General features: G+C 38.7%; 1 protein-coding gene across 1 annotated transcript in view; it reads left to right on the top strand.

Moving 5' to 3' along the window:
• Positions 1 to 22,819, top strand: part of LOC140243552 (formin-like protein 2) — a 200,773-nt gene that overhangs the window by 138,277 nt on the left and 39,677 nt on the right. Inside the window, 4 exon segments of the mRNA XM_072323222.1 lie at positions 1,041 to 1,120; positions 18,360 to 18,458; positions 19,378 to 19,489; positions 22,214 to 22,290. Coding sequence (XP_072179323.1) covers positions 1,041 to 1,120; positions 18,360 to 18,458; positions 19,378 to 19,489; positions 22,214 to 22,290 — 368 coding nt within the window.

Raw genomic sequence — 22,819 nt, 5'->3', positions numbered from 1 at the left:
CTCATCTCTCCTACCTGCCTCTTTCAATGTAAATGTGATGCAAATGAATACTAATGAATAATTCATATGTCATTCCCCTTTTATTCCAAGGATGTGATACACTACCTAGATGACTTTTCTGTTTGCACTGTTATTTTTTAGGGCTCCCCCCCCCCCCATGGGATTGACATGAAGTACATTAACCTGCCATTGCTTTCCTATCCTGTGTAGATGCCATGCATATTAACATTTCTCTCTGTAACATGCACAATTTTTATTTAGTTCATATGCCAGATATATTGTTTTTACCATTAATTTTGCTTTATTGGTTAAGTGGGTTTTCCCTTCTCCCACGCACCATCCTTAACTGAGTTGTCCAGTACTTTTTTTGTTGTTGTTGATGCTGAGTTTTTTTGTTTTTTTTAGAGGGCCTGTAGATTGGGATCACTTTTTGAGCTATTATCAAGACGTACCTTTTTAATTTAAACTGACAATTGTTTATCTTTATTTATATGTGTACATATATTGTTTGTTTGTTTATTGTTCTTATTATCTTCTGTGATACTGTTGTAACGTGATACATTATGTACTCTGTTCTATAGCACCATGACTATCTTTTTAGGCAGAATGAGCGCTTTATAAGAGTGTCTCTATTATTATTATTATTATTATAAAATAATGAAGGAGAAATGTATGCAAAATAGTAAACTTTTTTTTAAAAGGGGGGGGGGGGAGGAGGGGGTATTAATGATACAGAAACAGGCACTCTTTATAACGTGATTGAGTTAAGTTCTTTGCATGCTTACATTGTGATCATTACGCACCATCATTTACAAAATATGATGGACAACACTTTGAAGGATGCATGGTTCAAAGGATATCTTAACTTTTGATTCATAGGTTGTTGCTCCAAGTCCATGCATTACAAACAAACAAACAAACAAACAAAAAACAATAGTACTGGACACCTCAGTTCTGTGGTGGAATAATTGGACTTGAGTGCCATTAGATTGTATGCCCTTTCCTCAACATTTATGAGTACATTTACATTGTTTTCGCAGAGAACGCGGAAGAAGATGTTTGACACCTCAACGCAGAATCTTCGAGACCTGGAGATCTCCCTAAGAACCAACAACATACAGTGAGTATTTGAATTGAGGCATGTGGGGGAGAATGTTTTCGGAGGTGGGGGGGGGGGGGGTGTCAGGGTTGCCGAAACGATGGGCGAGGTACAATGAACAGAGGTGGGATAGGGATGTTCCATCATCCTGGCTTGAGCGTAGTGAGCATAAAATATGTCTTTTGTGTGTTCAAAATGTTACACATGAGTTTCATATCCAGTGAAGTAATCCTTGTTGATTCATTTGTGAAAGTGCAAGAACTGTTTCGAGACAGCACATTCTTTTTTTTTTGATAGGCACAGGATTTTTTTGCCTGCCACACCCTTCAACCCTCTCCAGTGCTAATTCTTCAGCCCGGAGCCACCTTTTCGGGGGAGCTAGAAATTTTTTGCCTTGCAGGGGTGGGCCGCGTTGGATTTCTGGAAGGATGTGGAGTTGACGACCTCATGGGACCTGCCCATGTCAGGATTGCTTATGAGCCAGCCTCCCTTTCAGTTTGTAAGCAATTAATGAAAAGAGAAAAATAATAATAACAACCAAACTGCACGGAACAACAAGCGGAACACAGGAAAGAGGTCCCTGTATTCAAAGGGGGCAGTAGAGCGAGAGAGCGTTGTGCATGCAGAGACGAAATCACCGCACTGATCCTAAACAGAAGCGTAAAGTGCAACTTCCAGATATGTACCTGCGCAACTCTTCACGTTTTGAGGAAGGCATCATTGTTATCGTAAATGGAAAGTGAATTGTTGCTGAAGTTGGAGTTTATCACTTCTAATTGTTTTGAGTTTATTTGCTGCAAATTTTCTTAGTCTTGCATCCAGGCCATTTCTGACACTTTCACGAGAGGCATTAGTACCTCCTGCCGATATTTTTCATGTTGGGAATAGTGTAGACAAGCACTTGTTGCTTCAGTTGTATTTTTGTTATTTTGCCCAGAACATATCTCTTTTGGAAGATAATAGAAATTGAAAGATTAACAAGTCATAAAATACAATGGAAAAAATGAGATACCAGTACATATAAAATATTTTATACAGCACTACTGAAAATTCTCAGATAGTCTGGCAGCAAAACATGAGTACAAAATGAAAGATTGTGTTTGCAGAGATCTGTCACTGAGCAACCAGGGAAGGATGATGATAAGGATGATGATACAGATAATGATGATGACGATGACGATGATGATAATGATGATGATGATGATGATGATGATGATGATGATGATGATGATGATGAAACAGCAGTTATATAGCGACATTTATCTGTAGGAACATTCAAAGGTGCCCGGCACCCACAATGTGTCACACACCATTCACAAAGTTGCTGGAAAAGATAGGTCTTCTGTTTAGATTTGAAAGTATGGAGGTTGTTACAATGATGATGATGATGATGATGATGAGTATGAGTATGATGATGATGCTGATGATGATGATGGTGATGATGAAGATGATGAGTAGGTCAGGACATTTGTGGCTATTTTGTCACTGGTCGGCGTCCGAATCTCACAGCCGAGTTTAGGCAGGAAGCGTAGCTAGCCAGGTGAGAACTTTTAGGGTCACCGTACAGTGTATGTCCTGCAGGTTCTTTCACCATTGTGTTTGAGCACATTGAGTTGATAGTCGGCATGAGCTTATAGCATGAGAATGGGTCAAAAACGTTCCGGCCCCACAACTGACCGGAACAAACGGTCACAATTAGTCCTGATGGAAATAGTATCAACCTGGGAGCGACGAGTGGTGTCCGAGAGAGTGACACGTCTCATGTTATTTTTGCCACGGTGGGAAAAATTTGAGGGTTGTTGGTAGTTATGCTAATCCTGCGTTTCAAGGTCCTTCTTTAAGAACTTAATCTCTTCCTGCAGGGTGTAACTTGCCCACTCCTTGTTTTTGTGTGTCCTCTTTAAATTCATTTTTTTTTCTTTCTGTTTTTTTCTTTCTTTGACGAGGCAAAACGGTCTGGAAGTCTTGAATATCTGTCAAACTGTGCACAAGACAGACTCTTTATCGAGGTTTGGGTGGCTTAACGAAAAGCCCCGAAAGCGGGATCAAAATAAACGCAAGCAAAACACCCTCCATTGTTCACATGTCGCTGCAATCGTCTGCAAATTCAGTCATTGCCTTTCAGCATCTCAATCTTTATCAATATCTGCCATCTCATGAAATATATATATATATATTTTTTTTTTTCCCCTACCTTTTGTAAGTACTTAGGTGTGTTCCTCAACTACAAGTGTATTATTCAGGGCACGGATGTACACATGGAAGCTCATACTCATACTCACACACACAAACACACCAACATACACAATGCTGGGACTCGGTGAGGTAATTTCCTTGATCAGTTCTCAATCATATCCCAATTTGCCACAGGGTGCATTTTTTTCCCTCCCCCTTCTTTTCTTCTTTCTTTTTGATTCCTCCATTTTTGGTGTCCTCCTTTCTCTACAAGCCAAGCTCAGCATGTGAGCTTTCAAAGAATCTCGGGGGTTACGTGGTGTACCATGAATGTACCTGCATCCATCCAACTACTTATGTAGGAAGAAGAAAAAAAAAGGAAAATAGGGGGGGGGGGTGGGTGGGTTAGAAGGAGGATAGGGAATTGGTCTATTCCATACTATAACCTTAAAACGCACGGGGCTGTAACCCACGGTGATGACTATCACAGTGAGTAATATCCAGGCTTCCCCGGCGTGTCAGTTATCACTTTGCTCTGTCGTCGTCTTCGTTGGCCCAGGTACCTACAAAACAGATGCTCGCATGCACGCAGACTGGAGGTCGTTGTGAGAGGAGAATATTCCAACTTCATTGTTATATCTCTCCCTATATTTCTCTCTCTCTCTCTCCCTCTCTCTCCTTTATTTTATCTTGATATCTGATCTCCAATGATAAGTTGCTTCTGTTCTTTTGCTGTCTCTGAACTTTTTTTTTTCTGTGTAGAGTAAATATATTGCCTCTTTTAATAGGAATATAATTTGTCCCAGATCAGGACTGGCAAGACTTTTCATGAGTGCTTTTTTAATTCGAGATAAAAATTGACAGTGGTGGCCATAAATATTTTGATGTTGTTGAGCACTATTTGTGTGTAGGCATATGTGAATGTAGCATTTACAGGTATGTGTCAGGGAGAATAATTTGATTTGTCTTGATTCAGCTTCACAAGTATTCATTGTCTCATGAACTTGGTGAAAATTAGGTTATCACAAATTATATGGTGTATGCAGAATATTTCCAATTAATGATATTTGTCTCTCCAACTTCATCTCCCTGTCTCAGTTCCCTGTAGGGCCGATCTCTTCAATTTCCTTCACTTTCCGTCTTTGACTGTAGCCTTCTCACTATATCACTCTCTATTTCTCTCTCTCTCTCTTTATATATTCATCTGTATTTTTTCTTTTCTCTCTTGCCCTGTAGGTGCCGCTGTAATGATCTTTTGAGGGGCATGGTGGTGGGGAATATTGAGAGATATTAGAGTCCATCACGTTGAATCAAGATATGTTATTTTGAAAATGATTTAGGGGTTTTGGATTACTTCGAAATCTTCCGGCAGTGACACCCCAGGGAAAACCTGTCAGGAGACTGGTTTTAGTTTCTGTTTTTTTGTTATCATCTGTATCATCTCTGAAAGAAACTCCTCTTTTTTTTAAGGTCATTTATCACATGTGGCTACAATTCGGAAATGCTTGCAGATCGTTAGCACCTTTTCATCCGGTTTAGTGTCAAGGTCCAATCTGAGCAGTCCAAGCAGTATTTTATACAAGGACTATTCACTTTATCCATGTTTGCATAGATATAGAAAGGCATGATGAGGAAAACTCTTGTCGACATCAAAAAGAAGAGCGCTGTTTCTATACAGATGTACAATAACATGTATATGATGGTGGGATAATGTTCTTGTGGAATGCACAATTATTCCTGTACCTTTGGATATTCTCATATCATTCAGCCATCCAGTATGTATCAGTTTTGATTAGTATTTGAATATTACAATTAGTAAATTGGTCTGAAGTCATCAAGGGGTTAACTTTATTTTATTCACTCTTTTAATTAGAAGTCCATCATGGATATTAAGTTATGAGGTAGGAAGCAAATGGCTACCCCCCCCCTTCCCTCCTGTGAAAATTAACCATTTCATGACTACATTTGAAATATCCCAGTAACTTAATCTTCATCATGGCTGCAAATGACAGACAGTACAGAATGTGCATGTTTGTGTGTGTGTGTTTGTGTTTCTTTTACACTTTTATCATACGAAACAGGAAAATCTTGAGAGAGTAAGATCTTGCAGTGCACAATGGAAAGGCAGCCAATGATGGACAGGGTAATATGGAGGGAATGGAATAAAAACTGGCAGCGTCCAGCTTGAATGATACACACAATGACCATGAATTATGCCTTGTACTGGACAGACAATGGGTATTAAAATGAGTAATGACTGGACAAATGAATCAATTGGTCAATGCAGGCAGACCCTGACCGGGATAGACGAGACAAATTATTTGTCGTGTATGATCATACAAATTTGTACGTGTCCGTTTCCAAGATCAATGATTCACTGGACCGTAAACTGGATCAAATAGTCAATATGAGGCATTGTTGTGTTGGCTCTCTTTATGGAGAATATCGGAGAAGGAAGCAAATACCTTTATACACAGGGATATGATGTGAAGGATATGAAAATTTGAAAGGATGTCGGCGGGGGGGGGGGGGGGGGATGGAGAGGGAAGAGGAGGGGGCATTAGGGGAAAGAGGAGGGGGGGGGGCTGGACTTGAAAGGGGAGAGATACCAAAGTCATCCTAGCCATTGTCTGCTCTGATGGCTGTGAATGACATTTAATACCTGACTGTCATCCAGTGGAATGAACCTTTTCATCAAATTAGCCCCCAAAAGCAGGTGCGTAGTATTACCCCCAAACGAGCAAAAAGACTGAGAATGGCTCCTAAAGGAAGAGAGGGAAAGAGAGAGAGAGAGAGAGGAAAAGAAAAGAAGTGAAAGAATTGAAAAATACCCTGATAATCCTAACATGAGTTGATGTCCTGCTTTCATACGTAGTTAGAGCAGGTGGTCTGGTAGAGTTTGTATGAATGAAGTCTGCGACGCCTGCACACGTTTTCTAGACATCCTACTCTGATCTGTCTTCTGAGTGGTGCAATTCCTGGTCAGTTGGAGTAATGTAGGCTATATGATTGGTTTGTCTGTAGCATCAGTGAGTAAGGCCAACTTAAAATTTTGAAATTTGCACACAGTAATATGCAGTTGTACATAAAACAAACAAACAAATAAAACTAAACTTAACTTTTGTTATTTTGACTTTGGACATGGTCACCACTTACACTGTATGAATCTTTTAGTGCATGAATAGTAAGGAAAAGAAAAGCAAAAACTACCTGTAGTCCATCTCCTCCGTAATATATGGAGTGCACAGGAAAAAAAAAAAAACTTGTTAATCTTTCCACAGCAATAGAACAAGATAAGAAATAATGAAAACATGCATATTTTCAACTGTGATTATAAGTTAAGAACACCCTCCCACTATTTGAAAAAAATATAGAAGGAAAGAATTATATAAAGGGGATAACAATTTCATAAATAGTTGATGATCCTATTTGTAATTGTATGAGAACAGACTCCGTCATGGCCATATAATTTTTTTTTTTCAGTTCTCAATTCCTCATTTTAACCAAATTTCATTTCAAAATGTCGTTTGTGTAATCATAAAGGTCATAGGAAATCTGACTTAACCGCTGAAAGAATAGTGAGAAATGACAAAAACAGTACCTCAATTTCTTGTTGATTTATTAATCTGTTGTTTGGAATACTCAGTGCGTATTCTTTTTCCTGGTTGATACAGGGGAATATATCTTCAAATTATACATTTTCATTATGTTTTTAATCTTTATTTCTTGTCGCTGGGAATGTCTGTGGCATGCAACCTTTTCCTGAAAGACAGTAAGCTCTTTTATGTATGAGAAGCTTCTCATGCATGTATAAAATGCTTCAAGAGCATTAGAACTGTTCTCTCCACTTGTCAAAGTATGGTTGGTTGACAGATATTGTGCTCCACTTGTAAATATGGTTATGTTTGCTTTTATTAGATTATGTTGCCAACTTTATAGACTTTGCTTTAACATTTCTATTTCCATAAATGTATCATAAGAAAGAAGAGAAACACAACAAATAGAAGGAAGTTATCTTATCGCCCTCTTTCGATTGAAAGTGGTGGACACTTGTTTCAAGAAAATGACTTTCAAATGTGCGGGGGGAAAAAAGGAACATGTTGTCGTCGTATCTTCTGCATGTTGACTTTAGTGTCGGGAGATGATACGGCTTGGGCGCCTTGATTTCTCCACTCTAAATACCCCTGATCTGGCCTTCAACCCTCTCTCGGACATGTGTAGGCAGTGGAGCAGATATCCATGTGTTACCAATGGTCTCTCCCTTTTCGTGTTGGCGCAGTGAGCGCGAACTTAAACAGCAAGGGGATCGGGGGGGGGGGGGGGGGGGTTGGAAGACTTGGCTCGGGCGAGATTAGGCGGCATATCACTTTTTTTTTTTTTTTTTTTTTTAAATGCATGAGTCTGGAGACTGCTCTGTTCGACGCCATGTCATCATTCAGCCCAGAAAATCTGCATTCTGCCTTCGTTTCCACTCATCAAATAGTGGAAACTTTAGTTATCAATTCGTTACATTACATTTTCTCTTCAAAGTTTTAAATGATTGTGGGTATGTGTGTGGCCAGAGGGTTGAAGATATTTTTGTTTTTATGACAAGTTCATGATGTCATACAGTAAGTCAGTCTGGGTTTTTTTTTTTTTTGAGGGGGTGGGATGGTATAGACTAGAGTAGAGGTTATTTAGTTTAATGACTCTGTATGCAGGGAAAATCTGGGGTATGAGGTTACATCGTGGGGATTTTTATTTTTGCCCCGGTTTATTCCTCTCCTTTTACTCCCTTTATTTCATGCCTGAAACACTAATACGACAAACAGGATCTTCATGTATCAAACATCAACCCTGGAGTAACTAATTAGTCTGGAATCGACCGCGCCAAGTGGCCATAATTTTGGAACTTGGAGAGAGAGAGAGAGAGAAAGAGAGAGAGAAACACAGGAGAAGGAAGGGGGATGTGTGTGTGTGAGAGAGAGAGAGAGAGAGAGAGAGAGAGGAAAGGAAAAAAATAAGGGCTGAATCCTTGTCACTGGTTGGAAAAAAAAAAAGAAAAAGAGTTAAAGGGATGGTATAATTTTGGTTGAGATGGGGATTCAAGTTTCCAACTTTTTTTTGTGAGATAATGAGAAACCTCATTTGAAATATGAAAGAGCATAGAATTTCAAAAGGAATTTAAAGTTTATGAGATGAAAATTGGTTTTGAAATGGCAGAAATATCCAAAAACACAGTGGTCCCACTAAAAGGTAAGTCCCACCTTGTAGGTCCCACCTTTTATTAGGATCACTTTCTTTTACTTTGTTTTTGGATATCTCAGCCATTTCAAAACTGATTTAAGTATCAAATAAACTATCAATTCCTCTTAAAATTGTATGTTCTTTAATATTTCATATTTGTGGTTTCTAAGCATCTTTACAAAAAATTAAAAAACCTGAATTCCCATGTCAACCAAAACTATGCCGTCCTTTTAAAGGTGGAATGTCATACACATTTTTGCAAAGTTAACCACCTGATTGGCTTCTGTGTGCTTCTTATGAGCCAACATTATTTCTCTTCTTAATTTCGGCATAGGTCTATAGTGCAGCATTTGATATCGCTTGGCCACTACTGATTAGAGGCAAGCCGAGGCCACTATTGTTATGAATCGGTTTAATTGATTATTCGAAATTATCAAGCTTGTGTAACGGTATCTGGACTCCTGCTTCCTGCCACAGTATCCGGGGATCTCAGTTCCGAATGACTTTCCTTTGATCCATCAATGGGTTACTTTGATACTGTACATTGTTTTGTGGATTTTGCTGTTAAGTTCATAACAAGCAAGAACACTACATAATAACATACAGTTAAGAAAGATACACATAATATTAGGCAGTTGATTAATGGGTGTAGCTGGCCTGGAAAGAAATTCATATGGATATGATTCAAGTATGAAATGTAGGCACAAATGTGTGTGCATTGTGCAAGATGTTCACAATGTTTGAACTACCGGATAAATTAGATGTGATGTTCTTCATGATATGCCCCTTTTAATAGCAGAGTTGGCCAGAAGAGCATATCAGAAGATAGCTTTAAAAAAAAATGAAAAAAGTCGGAAAAAAAAAACCCTCAATATTGTTTGGCAGTCTACCAAAAATTGACAAATTCAAGGATGTATTGGTGAAATATCCTGCCTTTTTATAGACATCATGACAGATCACAGAAAGAAGAGATGAATTAAGAGAAAATGAGATTGAGAGAGAAAGAAAAAAAAAAGAAAACAGTTAAAGTATAAAAAAAAATATATTCAAAAAAGGTATTCTCACCTTTCTATCTGTATTTACAAGGTCGTGCAAATTTTTCAGTTTTCCTGAAAGTTTGCACTGCACTTTGTGTGGGTGGCCAAGGGGTCAAACAATTTCATGTATTTTTTGTTTTGTTTTGTTTTGTTTTGTTTTGTTTTGTTTTGTAATGTGAAATGTTTTTCTTTTTCTTAGAAATATCTCGTGAATAGCATGATGACAGCATATCGAGTAATTAGTGAAAAGAGTTGATACTATCTGGGGGAGTGGAACAACAATCTCTCTGAACTTCAGGGAATAGCTATTTATAATTTTACCTGTACTTTTCCAACCAGAAACTGTCGTTTTATTAATGTCAAATGAATCCTCAGGCAAAATGCACGGGACTATGGAAAACTGGGGATGTTTGAAGAAGAGTTGTGACAAAAGCCTTAAGAAAATGCTATCGAGAAGGGATAACTAGAGACGAAAGTAGATATTTGATTGTGAGAATGTTATTTCTTCTAATGACTTTGCAACTAAGAGTAATTATCGTCCTTGGGGTGACAAGGGCCTCGTATCTAAAAAATCACAAATTTTTCCTCAGTTTGTTTTCATAACAGTTTCACAAAATAGCGTCAAAATTGATGTCAAATCATGCAGAAACATTATTTTGCATTATTTTGTTAATTGTAATATTTTAAAAAAATCCAATCAGTATTTGGGATAGCCTAAATTGAGTTAGGTGGTATTTTTTTTATATACATATGTATGCCAATGGAGGTATAATGTGTTGTCACCCCAGTGATAATATGGTAAATACTTCCTTTGTATAGCAGGATTCCATGCAAGTTTTAGAAATGATGATGATGATGAAACAGCATTTATATAGCGCCATATATCTGTTGAAACATTCAAAGGCGCCCAGCTCCCACAAAGTGCCACACATCATCCACAAAGTTGCTGGAAAAGATAAGTCTTCAGTTCAGACTTGAAGGTATTGAGGCTGTTGCAATTCCGAAGATGGACTGGTAGAGAGTTCCACAGACGTGGTGCAACAGAAGAGAAGGCTCTATCCCCATACATTTTTAGGCAGGTATTGGGAACATGAAATCTATGTAGTAGGTACGTATGTCTGGTTGAACATTGGAGCAACTTGTTTTTTCTCAGCACTGAAACAGAAATCTTTGATACAAGAACGACAGTCCTTGTAATGCATGCAGTTCGTGTCATTCATTTGCCCCCCTTTTTTTATTCCGCTAGTTGAATCCTTGCGGAATGACTTGTTTCACAAAGTGCTGGTTTGCAAAAAAAAACACTCAATCCCTACCGCGTAAGCTGCTCGGTGATTAGAAGTAAATTCCGCCATGTCATGTCGTCTTACAAGGTCAAATGTGCTCTGTAGACGACCAAGTGTAATAAAAAAAATTGAAAATAAAAAAGAGAGAAGAGAAGATGAAGAAGAAGGAAAAAATTCTAACTAAATTATGAGTGACAAGTTCAGAGGAGAGAAAAAAAAAAAGGAGGAGAGGAAATTAGCCAATCGTATCGGGACAGGCTTTTCGTGAAGATAGGAAAAGGGCGTTTTGGGAAATCAGTCTGTGATTGGCTGATTAAGGAAGAAGCCATTAATTGCTTGACCTACGAGCATGTAATGCTCGCCTTGTAATAAACAGGGATGTGAGATGTTCACCCTTTAAACCGGTGTGCGAAATCAATTTGTCGCCGTCCCGACCGCATCGTGGTGGGCAGAGGTCCCCCCCCCAAGATGTGCAGGCAGCGCCGGCGGTATTAAACGTGAATTTGTGATGAGGGCCACCGCTGGCAATGCACCGCAGCGATGCACCTCAAAAATATCAAAGAACCACACTGCATTTCGACAGCAGATTGAACGGGACAGACACAAACGTTGTTAAAGAATATCTTTTGATAATGTTTCTAACAGTAAGCCCTTCCAGTCTTCAACCATTATCATTATTGATTTCAAGAGTGCATTTCATTCCAGACTACATGTAACTAGTTGAATATCTTAGTCTGAACCTCCAACAAATTGAATCATATTGTAAAAGTGGAAATTTTGGCTTTGGGGAAATTTTTGCGTATTTTGCGCAACCAGAAATCAGTGCAAAAATAAAAAACATACAAATACTTTTTGCAGGTCATAATGTTCCACTAAAAAATGTCTTGATTCAGCGTAATTAAAACGTAAAATTCATCTCACCCAGCCCAGCGAGAAAAATGTCTTACGTGAACATAACCACTTTTACAGTATGACATATAAGATTTTCATGGCTTTTTCTTTGTCCACATTGCAAACATTCAAATATTTGCAATTTTACGTCCACTCTTCAGTTGCTTGAATACAGTACAATTTCTAACAAGCCTCGGTGATACATGTAGCTTTTCCAAGCATTGCAACTTCTTCACTTACCAGTAATCTGATGTTATCACAGGTCCTTTGCTTGCCCCACCAAACCATGATTGCTCCACAGAAGACAGTTTCCTAACAATTTCATGTTATTTCGTAATTCTTGCTTCAAGAATTCATGTGAGATCCTACTCATGGACGTGCGCAGCTGTCATTACGTTCAGCGCATTGAAACTTGTATGATACCCTTGCTAATTTCTCTTTTTTTTTTAGTCATTCCTTTCTGACCTGACCTACATGCTTTTAGATATATTCACTGTACCAACCTTTTGGAAATGAACTAACTTGGAGAAGGTTCGTTGGATTCTGTGTTGATATCGTCATGTTAGAAGCTAAACAAAATGGACACAAATGCACAGACATTGAGTAGACAACACCATGAAATCAACTCATTTTGCTTGTTGCATTACTTGGTTATTTTGTTTGTTTGTTTGTTATATTTCTCTTCTTGTTGTCTCCGGGTTTACTGAAATGTTGCCAAAACATTGCCAAATTCCCCTTGCTTCCAGATCACCAGTAGAGTAGAAATTGATAAGAGAGGGGTTTATGAGGATAATGAACCGTCTGTGCACTTTGTATGTTTTCGGTGACCTTAGTCATCCCTCGCCTTCATTTTTGTGGACGAGATGCGAGAAATTTCTGTGCATTGCTGATGCTTCGCTAGATGAGTAGGTAATGGCGGCTCTCTGAAAAATGATTGCCCGCAGTGCTAGAGTGCAGTCTGTGAGACACAGGGTCCAATGCAAGTATGATTTCTTTTTATTATGCCAAAAAACAGCAACCTGCAAACAGCAAAAACAAAAACAAAAACAAAAACAAGCAACAACAATAATACACATACACTCTGAGGCCCAGGGTCCAATTTAAGTACATGTGTATAATTTCTGTTTATTATGCCCCCCCCCCCCCCGCAAAGAAAAAAAAAAAAAACCCAGCAAGTGAACAGCAAGAAACAAACAAACAAACAAACAAACAAACAAACAAACAACAACAATAATACACACACACTGTGAGGCCCAGGGTCCAATGCAAGTATAATTTCTGTCTGTTGTGCCAAAAAAAGTAAACGGCATGAAACAAACAAACAAACAGAGAGCAAACAGCAACAACAACGGCACAACCCAACCAAGCAAAAGACCTTAACAAGAAACACATAGAGTATGATGCAGAATATTTACCTGTATCTACTCATCATATCGCTGGAAAGAAAGATTGAAAGATAGAGTATCATACTGTGATATCAAAGTGTTTGCAAAATATGGGAAATGAAATGTACAATATAGAGAAACTGAAACCATAGCTGTATTTTGTTGCTCATTTACAATCGAGAAGATTATTTGTCCTTGGCGCACAAACTGCCAAACATGATTACTCAGAGTTTTTGTGATTAATGCTCATGTTTTCCTGTTTTGCAGTTTGGAAGCATGGTAGCAGAAAGATTATGGCGGCAGAATCTATTGGGAGGGAGATTTTTTTTTTTCTGTTCTGAATTTGTTTTCAATTAATTTCTGATTCATCCTTCCTAAAATAGTTGTGTATTCAGTCAAAACTTCCCAGCCCCTCAAATCTGGTGAAAGTTGTCATGATACTCAGATTAATTTGTTTGTGCTGAGTCGTTCAAATTGTTGTGTTATGCTCATGAAGATGGGGGTGAGGTGGGTGGGGGAGATCTTGTTTTGAATGTAAATAATGTTTTAAATGAAATATGTATACAGTGCAAGGTTGGATATAATGTTTCTTTTAGATAGGAAACCACTGTCATAGATGGTTTCAAGAAAAACAAGAGAGACCAAAATGAAGGTACAAAGTTTATTCACCATGTGAGCACAATAGGATGCTGACATAAATATTCAACATTTAAAAATGAAATAAAAAGAAAAAGAAGCAAGAATGTAAAGTAGCAGCCACAGATATGACTCGTGTGAGATTTGCTTGCACACAAACTGTGATATCTGGTGGTTCACCTGTCTTAATCAGCTCAGTGACCAGGTTTGAACTTTTTTTTTTTTTTTAAACTAATTCCCATTCATGCCAGTGTACTCACTTACTAAAATCAAACAAAGTGATACAGGCAGTTTCAAGGGAAGAATTTTTAGTCATTATGTTTATAATGATAATGAATAACATTTATATAGCGCTTCATACTGATGTTTGTACCAGTAGTCAGTGCTTGATTATTTGTCATTTGACAAAAATGTTGAAAAAGAAACTACAAACATAGAGCAAGGAAAAACATTAAAATCCTTGGCTAAAAAACACCACTACTTGGTGCCTAGAGTCAATTATAAAGGGGATGGCTAGTAACTGATCAGTGGGAATCAGTGGGAATGCTGGGGGATGATTGTTCCAATTCTTGTGGGATTCAGTTAAGAGTATATTATATATCTATTGTTGTGTGAAAATTATTTGCTTCAGAATGGTCTCATATTCCAAGTAATGTGCAGTTAATGTTTCTAGGTTAGCATGCCTGTACAGTGACGGGGCATTAAACTGCACATTACTTGAATATGAGACCGTTCTGAAGCATATAATTTTCACACAAGAATAGATATATAATGTACTCCTAAATGAATCCCACAAGAATCATCCCCCAGCATTCCCACTGATTCCCACTGATCAGTTACTGGACATCCCCTTTAAAGCTACGTATGCTGTATTCAAACAAGCCAAATCACTTTTGATACCACTTTGGAAGAGTGTAGTTTGAAACTTCCTAACTTGTCTGCAAACCAGGATTTTATTGCCTTCTTTCTCATATTGAGGTGTTATTAAAAACTCAGGATGGAAATAGAGATTGCATCTCTTGCACGTCCCATCTTGCACATATTACCTTCTGTCATTTATCAAATTGCCGTGTTGCAATTCCAAGAACAGAGTAGCAGTCTGGAGAAGAATAGGAAAAAAAAAATGATAGAAAATTGCGAAAGATCCAGAAGATGAGGAGCGTGTGACGGAGCAAATCGTGCCGAAGATCCGCAGATGAAGAGAGATAAGTGGCGAGGGTGATAATGAAATTAGGACTGGATGTAGAGTGGATATTTAAAAAGCCAGACAGCTGCTCACTGTCTAGATTGGTAAGAGGGAAAAACAAAACAACAACAGCAACAGAAAGGCTGCACCCATGGTGACGGCAAACAAGCAACTGTTCTACAATTGCGCACCCTGCTGAAATTCGGCGAGGAAAATCAAACCGTCTTAAAGATGCGCTTGAAGTATTAAATGCTAGTAGGAAAATTTGAGAAATCTCTGACGTACGTGTATTTTATGTGGAAAGAGCACTGATGAATGTTGGTCTTCCTTTTGATTAGGAAAACTGGAATACTTTTCAAGCACTGCCATTTGATTGAAGATAAAGTATGGGTACATACTGGAATATTATCCACCTTTCTGTGACACTATGGTGAGAACAAGAGCCTGTCCCAAAATGTTGATCAGGACTCGTCACCCTGACAGTGACAAAACATTTTAAACAATTTTTAGCAAAAACTCACTACATTACTGTGAAAGTTTTATTAAGCAACTGTTCCTAGAACATGATGTTTGATGTTGGAATTTTGTAGTACGAATGGAACCTGTGCCTTGACAAAACTCACAGAGCGTTCACACTATACTTGGACTTCTTCGTGCAGGACACTCATATGTAAAAATGTGATCCAAAAGTTTACAGCCTACTGACTAGACTGTTTTGACTACACATTCTATGTGCCGTAGACTACTATGCTGAAAACATTACTGCTGCAAAAGGCTAATGTAGCATTACAATTTTTCATTGCAGCACTAATAGAAAGTCGCAAACATTGCAAATTTTGGTGTTTGCGAAGTCTGTGTGAGTGAGGATTGGCATAACATGACTGTGGCACGGTGTTGTGCTTTTCAGATGTTAACTCTCCCCGAACAAAAGCTGTGTGATACAGTAGTGCTTTTAGCATCCTGACAGTTTCAACAGTCCACAACACAAGCTGTGATGTTTGCTAAGAGGTTGTCACATTTAAAAGGGTTTGCCGTGAATAACAGATGAGTGCAAATGAAAGCGAAGATTTGCATTTGCAGGGTGATCTAAAACATTTGGCGAACTTTCTCGAATTCACGATTTCCTCCAAGTATGTTGTCACTGACAGTAAGCAACTAAGTGCATCTGCATAAATTGTGTCCTTTCGTCCAGCCTTGCTAAGCATTGGGCTTTGTTGTGGTTCAGCTTTGAGGAGGAGATATGTACACACAGTGTAGATGTACAACCGTAAACTGGAAAACATTTAAGTGGTCCATTTCTACTTCTCAACCAAAATTGCATCGATTTGCTCTTATAATATGACATTATGACTATTGAAGACGAAAAATTCTGTGATAAAAAATTCCTTACGGCATTTTTTTGTTATTCTTCAGTTTGATATGGAAATAGTGATATCCTGCGTGCAAGAACCTCGTAGGTTTATGCTGCATGTAAGCTGCCTTTGTAAGTTCAAACCCATAGTGATCCTTTGTTCTAGATGGGCCAGTCTTTAGAGGTGCACTCTAATGACATTTTGATGGATACTTGCTTCATCAAACCCCCTCAAAAAATTAATTGGTCCAGATACTGGGCAGGAAACATCTGTTAAAACACAGACCCAATCAGGCAGTAATCGGTTGACCGGTTGACCGGGCTTGTTCGGCCAGCTTATGTATATGGCTGTGGATGCATGGGGGGGGGGGGGGGGAGAAGACAAGCGGATTGATAGTCTTAGGTGCCAGTCTGCTCTTACCACAGCTACATCTTTCTTGCATTATTCTCATTATCTTTACATATTCATTATTTATTATTGATCCATTTTATCTCCAGAGGCATCAAACAATCATAGAAAACATTTAAAAAGGTGGTTAGATTTTTTTTTTTTTTTTTTTGGAAGGGGGGGGGGGGACATACCAGTACATAAAAGAGAGATATGTATCTGTGTACATCTCTAGAGAGATATGTTGTATTATTAGAAACCTATTATGTGTGACATCCTGCTATAACATATCAAATTTAACATGGTATGGGTTATCTAGGGCAAACTGCACCTGCAAGTTATGTTTTTAAAAGTTGTTTCACCGAATGAGGAGGAAGAATTATTCCTCAGTTGTCTCAAGGGGAGTAAACAAGGGCAATGAACATGAGCCAAAATCTTCATCGTTAGGAAGAAACTACGATTGCAAGTGGCCTTGGACTTAGGCTAAGAGATCACGTGGATTGCTAATCCGCGGTGTTAGGACCTTTCCTTTCGCTCTGAAGCAGCCCCAGAAATAGATGATCTGCGTTTTTTTTTCCCACCACATCTGGTAGGATCAAGACTGGTGTGTCATATCTCTATCTCAAGAAGAAGAGTTTGAATCAAACTATAACAACAACAAATCCATTTCTTAGCTTTGCTGAGAGTCTAATCATTTGAGTGGTAATTAATGATTTCCACACCAGAAATCCTACAGTTGGAAAAAAAGATATACGATTTATTAATTTTTCATTCATCGTATCTGTTGAATCCACACAAGCATTTAACAACGTTGGTGATTTTCAAGACTGTGCTAACACAGCATAGGGCCTTGCGTGTACTGAGTAATTATAATGAACCATATTTATTGAGAATTTCTACCCAGAAGTGAAATAGATTACTAGCATTTGTGAGTGATATTTTTCTCGTGGAAATGCTGGCCAGTATATATGTAGCCTATGGTCAGCCCTTGTGTATTTACCAAGTTGTGTGGTAATTATTACAGATTACAGTATCAACTCTACAGTGTGTGTCATATATATGCAACCACTTCTCTTTGTGTACAGTAATCAACTTGCTTTCTTGTATTTTCTTGTATTTTCTAGTATATCTGTTTACTTTCAGCCCCTATCTGAAGAGTGCCAGGATTGTTTGTTTTTATTACTACTGACTGACAAATTGCCCTTTATCAACATAAATAAACACCGTTTATCAAGTGTTTTAGTGTCTGTTTTTTTTTGTAATTTATTGCCACATTCACACAAGTGGTGTCAGTCATTCCTTCACAAGGCTACCTAGACAGAAGGATATAACTTATTTTTATAGTTTCCAAATGAAAAAACAAAACAAAACAAAACAATAACAACAAAGGAAAATGTATGTGGCCATCATCTGTGCAGTGACTTACATTGAGGAATTTTACACATGTGATGTTCAGATCACAAAATAAGTCAAGTTATTTTAAGCTTTCCCGGCCCATCCTGTAGATGCCTTGGAAAATGACATCATGCCCGTTAAAAATGCCTTTGTTCTTCCCTTATAATACTCGGCTTGTTTCCACTCACTTTCCAGCAAGTTACTTGTATAAATTCCTTTCTATGGACTGGCCCCAGGACAGTCTACTCATTGATGATTACTCTGTATTAATCCCTTCCTTCTCAATCTTTCTTTTTTTTTTATCCAGGTGGGTGAGGGAGTTCCTGAACGAGGAGAACATGGGGTTAGATGTCTTAGTCGAGTACTTGCAGTGGCTCAACAAGACCATGACGTAAGTCTGTGGGATGTTTAGACAGATCAAGTGTGTGCAAAGACAGAGACGTGCATGCGGTTAACTACATGTAGTTGACCAGTGAACCAGTGGGTCACTTAAGCAGTTGGTCAGTTAACTGGTAGTCAGGCAACTACATTTGTAGTAGGCCAGCTAACCAGTGTAACAGTCAGTTGACCAGTTGGTCAGTGAACCAGTTGGTCAGTTAACCAGTCAGTCAGGCAACTAGTGAGTCAGTTAACCAGTTATTCAGTCGATCAGTTAATCAGTTGGTCAGTCAATCATTGAGTCAGTTAACCAGTCACTTAGTCAACCAATGGGTCAGTCAGACCAACAGATAGACTGACCGACCAGCAGACACACATGCACAGACATAGAACACAAACTGTGTGGGCCAGTTTGAGGAGATGTTATGGCTCAGGGACTCTCAGTAGTAAGGTTCATGGTTTGCGTCTCCTGGCTGCAGCGGTTGTGCCCTTAGACAAAACTATTTACCTCATTTGCCTAGTCCTTTTATTAGAGGGGATGTATGGTCATCAGTCCTTTGGCAGCTTGCTGATTTTCAATTTATGTGCTTCCTTTTTAGTGGGCATTACTTTGCAATGAACACTCCTGTAAGATATACTGAGGTACATTTGTACACTGGTTTATGCTATTGAATACACACATATTAATGGATATCCTGGCAAAGTGAAATAAAAAAATGACATTTGTACTTATCATACATTTTTTCTACAACTGCTTTACTTTTGTTGATTTATTGTTGGAAATGTTGGAAATGTTTGAATGTTGTGTAGAATAAAACTGGGGGATTTAAGAGCATCTTCAAAACTGTGTTTTGCTGACATCGCTGATTTGATATTTACGTTAACCCTTCCCTTCTCAACAGCCATGAGGAGCATCTCGAGCAGAACCCGCCCCCCAAACAGCGGAGTGTGAGGGGGTCACGTCACGGGAAGCGCCCTTCTATGCAGTCTCACCTCTCCATCACCCGGGACGACGTACACGTCTGCATCATGTGCTGCAGAGCGATCATGAATTTCCAAGTAAACATTTACTCCCCCCCCCCCCTCCCCCGTATCCCTGCCTCCACCTCCACCTCCACCTTCTCCACATCAAACACCTCTTTGCAGGTTGCTCCAAACACCCACCAGCCCCTTGCTTGATTCCTACATCCATGTAGGCTGACGAACACTTGCATGTTTGGCAAACTCAATGGGCACTTAACACAATATGTACCTGCTCAAAAGTATGGTTACTTTGAACCAGTCCCCATTTGGTTTAGAGGAAGAAGTATCTCTTGTAACTCTCTACCCTGGTGCGCAGTGGAATCAGTCCACGCAGTTGGTAGCATAGCATTTTATGGGATTGAAAGGAGCATTCCATTATGAAAATAAAAGGGTTGTGGCACTCGTTCTGAAAGACACATAATGAAGTCTAAAATTACAGAAGATTACATCACTTCATTGAAAAGGAAAACCTTTGCAGTGTCTTTTACTTTGGAATGGAAATGTGTTTTGTGCTGAGAATATAATTATATGAAGTTTGGAGATGATGTAACTTCCAAAACTTTTCAGTAATGATGCAGACACCAATGACAGATGCATTGTTCGCATGGGATGCTGTGCTCTTCTATCAGCTTTTGTCTGTACAAGTATTATATTGATTCCTTATGTGAGAGCATTCACGTACCAACTGCAAAATGACGCAAATGTGTGTTCCAGCATCATACACACATCTGTTTTCTCTGGGAACAAAGGAGAATCACTTTTCCCGAGTTTGATGGGGAAAAGTCTGAACAAAATGCACTTTGGAAAAGAGTGTGACAAAGTTTTTGTCTCCTTAACAGGTTTAGCAGTTGGGGGTATGCTCCTGCAGTGTGAATCACTATAATGAAATTGTAATCTTCCAGTGAACAGGGATAAAACCCTATTAAAGAGATCTCCTCCAAAGAGTTTCTCATCCTCTTCCCCTCATTTTATGAAATGGAACAAAAAAAGAGAGAACAGACAGGATAATGAACAGATGGCATGTAAGTTATCCTATCCATGGGAAAAGAAAATTTGATATGTCTGAAAATGAAGAGAAAATTGCATTATTGCCATTAGAAACAATAAAGGGACATAAAAAAAAAATGACTAGGGGCGCTGCAGATATCAAGATGCTGCTATTAATGACATAATCGAGGGAGAAGTGGCGCGAGATGTTGCCGTGGCTAATGGGATAATGGAAACAAATTGCCCTCCAGGTCTGGAGCGGTGGTGGTGATGGGGGGGGGGGGGAAGGGGGGTTGGAAGATGGTTGGTGTCTCTTCAGCAGTGGTAGATTGGTAGTAGAGATTGGTGTTAGGAGACAGGGTGGGTAATCTCTTTAGCAGCAGGAGCAGCATCAGCATCAGCCTGAGTGAAGCCCCCCCCCCATCCCGTGGTCCAAGTGATGCGATCTTCATACGAGATGCTGGTGTCATCCGGTGTGATAGCATCTCTCTCTATCACTCTCTCTCCCTCCTCCTCCTCCTCCTGTTTTGATGCATCTTCGTAACTAGGGCCTCTGGCAACATATTCAGTTTTGGGGAAAAAAAGAAGAAGAAGTTAGAGGGAGGTTAGAGATGAAAGGGGATAAACCTACTCGTGAGAAGTCTCTGTTTATCCCTTTGTTTTGCCAAAATTGTCTGCTGTGATGTTGGATGTTTTAACAGCTGCATTTATGTAGTGAAGTTTGCTATTTCGAGTAGAGACTTTTACAAGTGGTCTTATGAAATGCCAACTGGATTAGCACTATTCTTACATCAGCAGAGTTGTCAACTCATATTTTATTCCAAAATCTAGTTTGTTTTTCTTCCTCAAAGATAATAATATAGGTTTTAAGGTAACAAATTTTTGTATTTTCTGAAATTTGATTTAAAGGACAAGTTCACCTTCATAAACATAAGGATTGAGAGAATGCAGCAATATTAGTAGAACACATCAGTGAAAGTTTGAGGAAAATTGAACAATCGATGCAAAAGTTATGAATTTTTGAAATTTCTGTGTTGGAACCGCTGGATGAGGAGACTACTAAGGCTCGTGATGTCATATGAGTACAACAGTATAAAGAAAATGTAAAGAAAATTCAACATATTTTCACTTTTTCGCATAATAAAAGAGCACTTGACTTGCCTCTTTCTAAAGGCAATGGGAATAATATAACCCATAACATATGTCAGTAACGAGTCAAGGGAATGTGTACTTTTTTCAAAAGATGAAATTTTGTGAAATTCTCTTTATATTTTCCTTATATTGTTGTACGCATGTGACATCATACACTGCAGTAGTCTTCTCGTCCAGCAGTGAGTGCACAAAAGCTTCAAAAATTCATAACTTTTGAGCGGATTGTCCGATTTTCCTCAAACTTTTAATGATGTGTTCTACTAACATTGCTACATTCTCTCAATCCTTATGTTAATGAAGGTGAACTTGTCCTTTAACATGCTAAATAATACATGTATGTACAATTTTCCAAGTTGAGTTTTTTTTTTTCAGTCTGAATGTGAGTTTTGCCTCAAAATATGTTTTTTGTATACTCTTCAGCAGTGTTTAATATGCAGCAGCTGTATCCCTGAAATATGAAATTACTTTTACACAGCTCAGGAAGTGCATAGGGCAAGTCGTCGCCTCCAGTTGTTCACAAACTTGATTTGAAACCTATCGAGTCATGCGTAATTGTTTCCTAAATCCTAATTTTGTTCTTTTTTCTTTGTTTTCCTCATGTTTTCTCTCTTTTTCTTTCAGTATGGCTTCAACCTGGTAATAAACCACAAAGAATGTATCAATGCAATAGCTCTGAGTCTAAACCACAAGTCACCCAGGTGAGTACAAGATGATAATCTCGCCGTGCTGGGATTTTGTTTTTGTATGTGAAAGGGGGTAACGCCCAAGATTTGACATTGGGAAGTGGTTACGGCACGTGAGCTCCTTGCACTCCACAAGTCCTACTTTCGAAAACCCTCGTAAGAGTCTTGGAATATTTAGCGTAGTGTCTAAACTCTCAAATCACAATGCCAGTATTTAATGCCTGTAAGTGCTGCAGAGGTTTTGATTATCAAGAATTAAAGGAGAGAATGAAAGAGATATATATATATATATATATATATATAATAGATTATATCTTTTTAATTTGCGTTATATGTTATGTACATTGGTGCCATTACACAGCAATCCTTGTAAATCGTCAGTCCACTAAAGCTCAGTACACTGTAGGCCTGCATGTCAACTGGACGAGTCATCAGTCTACCCACCGTATATATTTTTTTCTTCGAGAGAGAGAGAGCGGGAATTGGCCTTTTCCTGTGCGCTGTCGATGTCCCCGCAAACACGTTCAATATAAACACCACAGGG

This window comes from Diadema setosum, chromosome 20, assembly GCF_964275005.1.
Source record: "Diadema setosum chromosome 20, eeDiaSeto1, whole genome shotgun sequence".
NCBI lineage: Eukaryota > Metazoa > Echinodermata > Echinoidea > Diadematoida > Diadematidae > Diadema > Diadema setosum.
The sequence above is the reverse complement of the archived record's forward strand: the minus strand, read 5'-3'. Positions and strand labels throughout refer to the sequence as shown.